This window comes from Etheostoma spectabile, chromosome 15 (genome assembly GCF_008692095.1).
Source record: "Etheostoma spectabile isolate EspeVRDwgs_2016 chromosome 15, UIUC_Espe_1.0, whole genome shotgun sequence".
NCBI lineage: Eukaryota > Metazoa > Chordata > Actinopteri > Perciformes > Percidae > Etheostoma > Etheostoma spectabile.
Window position 1 is genome coordinate 31,912,524 of NC_045747.1, and position 4,335 is coordinate 31,916,858.

Here is a 4,335-nt window from a genome sequence, read left to right on the forward strand (position 1 = left end):
AGCTGTGAGCAGCCCCTACAGTTTCCTTTTTTGCAATGCATCATGGGACACAAATGTACATCAACAGCACTCTGTGTGTTTATTGTGGCCCCGTTCCCTCTGAACACGACTCCCCCCAATCAGTCTGCAGTCAAAAATTGGGACACAATCACAAAAACTATTCCCCCCCCCCCATGAGGCGTTCAGGTGACAAAAACAGCGTCGCTGCCCAATGGGAGGAGAGAGCAAACTTCAGTCGAGCACGCTCAGAAGTAAACGGTTTACGACATAACTGTCATACTGAAATATGAACTCCATGAAATTATAAACTTGTCATTACAAACAATAACAGACGATGGAAATAATTTTTAAAACGCTTTAGCTACCTATCTATGGTTGTTTGATGCTAACGTTAGCTCAAAACACCATTCAACTGACTGCCTTTGTTGTGTTTGATGCTAACTTGTAGCTAAGCTAGCAGTGAACCAACTTGGTTAAGTAGGTCCATTTTTACTGTGTTGACACTACAGAAGTCTCTCGTTAGCATCTCGTTAGCATCTTATATGCTATACATAGACTACTTGTCGCGACGTGACGCATGCGTGACTCAAACCTGCGCTCTCCTCCCATTGGCCAGTGACACCAGTCTCACTGAAGAGATGCTAAGTATAAAAAAGTCTGTTCAGGTTCAAAATACAAATGATTAGAAACAAAAACAAGAACTAATCTTCACAAGAATGGAAATCAGTGCAACATGAAAACGCTCCCAAACAGGCTCCATGTCCGTCCCCCGGCGTCCCCTGGCGTCCTGCCGTCCCCCAGCGTCCTCTCACTTCTTCTTGTTCTCTTTGCAGGCGACCACGTATCGCTGGGCCACGTTGAGCGGGGGGGAGTAACCGTCGGCGTACGACGTGTCCTCAAACAGCACCGAGTAGTCGTCCTGAGGCTGTGGACACACACGTGCTGAGGTTAGTTCTGGGAGGACAAGTCGGGACAAATTAAGTAATTTTACATTCAGACTGAAGGATTTGGGAGCATCTTATATGCTAACCATAGACGCTAACTATATGCTAACCATAGACGCTAACTATATGCTAACCATAGACTCTAACTATATGCTAACCATAGACGCTAACTATATGCTAACCATAGACGCTAACTATATGCTAATCATAGACGCTAACTACTTGCTGCAAAGTGACGCATGCGCGACTCAAATCTGCTCTCTCCTCCCATTGGCCGATGACAGTGGGTATCACGGGTATATCTAATGGCCCCGCCTGCTAGGATGGGGGGGGGGGTAGGTGCAGAAGGTACATGGTAGTTGGCTGTCAGCTGTAGTCTTTGGGGTGTGTTTAAGTGCATTTTTTGGGCCAAGACAAAAGCGGCACACACACACACAAAGGGGTTAGACGGAGCCTAGAGGGGACGGAGACCTGGGGGGACAGAGACCTGGGGGGACAGAGACCTGGGGGAATGGTGCCCGGGGGGACAGAGCCCAGAGGGGATGGTGCCCGGGGGGATGTTACTTTCAAATCTCGCTTCCTTTTCCCCGTTACTAACCTCTCCCTTTAACATAAACACGTGTGGGCCATGTCCTGTGATAACTTTAACCTTTGCTAACACTAGAGCAGAGAGCAGGGTGCTGAGGGTCTGACCCGGTGTGGGGGCGTGTGGATCAGGGCCCGGTAGAAGCAGGTGGTCTGGGGGTAGAGGGCCAGCACCAGCGGTCCTTGCGAACAGGGCCTCCGGGTCCGTCTCGGGGTTGGCCTTCCACTGAGGCAGAGGGATGATCCGCCGTTGCTCAGAGTGTGTCTCTGGTTACACACACAACACACACACACAACACACCACACACACACCCACCCACACACACACAACACACAACACACACACACCACACACACACACACACACACACACACACACACACACACCACCGTCAGATCACCCTTTAAAAATGTCTATATCTGAAATATGAGTTTCTTTTAAGTAGAAATACATTCAGAGAAATATACTGTAATACAGGTAGTAGTACTCACTCTTTCCCTCTTCATCAATGTCGTCCACTTCGTACTGCAGGGAGGCGGAGACAGGTCGTGAGGGACAAAGGGGTGCTGCAGGACACGTCTAGGACATCATCACTTTCCATAGGATCAAACCAGCTTTAGGCTAATGGGGGGGGGGGGGACTTTATCAGGTGCATACATACGATCCATGAATAAATGGTCTTCAATAATAAAAATCTGCCTCTATGGGAATTTAACATAGGGGGGTGTAAATTATGCCCCTGTATTTTAACTAGGGGGGTGTATACTTATGCCCCTGTATTTTACATAGGGGGTGTATACGTATGGCCCCTGTATTTTAACATAGGGGGGGTGTATACTTATGTGCCCGTATTTAACATAGGGGGTGTATGTATCTATGCCCCTGTATTTAACATAGGGGGGTGTATACTTATGCCCCCTGTATTTTAACATAGGGGGGTGTATACGTATGCCCCTGTATTTTAACATAGGGGGGTGTATACTTATGTCCCTGTATTTTAACATAGGGGGGTGTATATTATTATTCTTATTTGAAGACATGCTAACGTAGCGTTGTGGTGGCTGATCTGAGGACGGGTGTAGCTCCCAGGTGTGCGTGCTCCTACTTGTTGGTGGAGTGGTTGTAGCTGACCACCTCGGCCAGGATCCACTGCTCGTCTCCGTCCACGGCCTTCACCCTCGCCGCCACCTTGTCGCCCTGCTTGGCCACGTAGTCGCTGCTGGCGGGGGTCGCCCCGCACAGAGGGGGGGGGCTGGCAGGGAGAAGGGGAGAGGAACTTTAGCACCGTCATATCACTGGTCTGCTCTACAACTTGATCATTGGCTCCATCAGCCCTCAGACATAACCTGGACCGTGGTCATAACATCTCCATCTTACATCTTAGAACTTATTCCCTGTTACTTAACAATATTATTTACTCAGTCAGTCAGTTTATAGGTTATTATGTTCATATTTTATAGTCATAGTTAATACTTTATTATGATCTACTGCACTGTTCACTTTTTCACTATCATCATCTACCACAGTACCTCACCTTATGATGGTCATTGCATTTCTGGGAGTGATTTTTATTTCAATGTGACGTATGTGTGTATATGTGTGTATACTGTATGTGTGTATATGTGTGATATGTGTGTATACGTGTAATGTATGTGCGTATATGTATGATATATGCGTGTATGTGTGATGTGTGTATATGTTTACATGTGTAATATATGTGTGATATATGTGTGTATAAATGTGTGTGTGTGTGTATATGTGTCTGTGATATGTGTGTGTCTATGTGTGTATAAGTGTGATATATGTGTGTGTATATGTGAGTATGTGTGATATATGTGTTTGTTGTGTTGCTACTGGATGCCTAAAAATTCCTTCAGAATGAATAATCTCTCTCTCTCTCTCTCTCTCCCTAAAAGACTGAATGAATTGTGTGTGGTGTGTTTTCAGAGTCCTGCTGGACGTGTTGCTGTGGTAACGGAGGGTTAACGAGCAGCGGCTACCTCTCCCCCGGCTTGCCGATCCACAGCGGGAGCGTCATGGCCGACTGCTGGAGGAGCGTCATCAGCACGCCTCGCCTCATCGTCTTCCTGGGGGGGTCGCTGTCGCTGTAGACCCCCGCCATCTTAGCAGCTGCACAGATGTGAGACGGATTAAAAAAAATAAAAATCACGAGTTACAGAAACCTGATGCAGATCTAAACCCTCGTGTTGTCCTTGGGTCAAATTTGACCCGTTTTCAATTAATTATTTTTTTTGTCACAACAAATGGGCCGTCGAAATAAGCGCTGAAAATATCAACATTAAAAATATCAAAAAACGTTTGGAAAAAAACACCAAAAAGCACCCACGACATTGAAAAAGTGACAAAAATGTCGGAAATAGTTAAAATCAATAGACCATAACGAATTTTTTTGTCAAGGGTTAAACGTTTTTTTCATTTTTTTATTGACACTTTTTTCCACGTTATAGATGTCAATCTGCATTTCCCCCACATTTTTAAAGATTTTTCAACATTCTTTAATATACAAAGAAAATTCAAATGCGATGCTATTGAATATAACACCCAAATTCTGTTAAAGTAGTGAACTGATCATTTGTGTTTTGTAGAGAGCGTTGCAGGAAACCTCCACGTTATCTATTTGGACAATTTAGTAGAAAGAAATCCAAATTTATAATACAAAGATCTTTTAAAAACGGGTCAAATTTGACCCCAGGACAACAGGAGGGTTAAAGAGCAAAGGTTGAATGGATCACTTCGACACACACACACACACACACACACACACACACACACACACACACACAC

General features: G+C 45.3%; 1 protein-coding gene across 1 annotated transcript in view; it reads right to left on the reverse strand.

Moving 5' to 3' along the window:
• sgf29 (SAGA complex associated factor 29) overlaps window positions 1-4,335 on the reverse strand; it is a 6,945-nt gene continuing 2,610 nt past the window's right edge. The window contains 6 exon segments of the mRNA XM_032538109.1: window positions 1-925; window positions 1,638-1,710; window positions 1,712-1,798; window positions 2,021-2,057; window positions 2,637-2,782; window positions 3,531-3,660. Of these exon segments, the coding sequence (XP_032394000.1) occupies window positions 809-925; window positions 1,638-1,710; window positions 1,712-1,798; window positions 2,021-2,057; window positions 2,637-2,782; window positions 3,531-3,660 (590 nt within the window). The 3' untranslated portion in view covers window positions 1-808.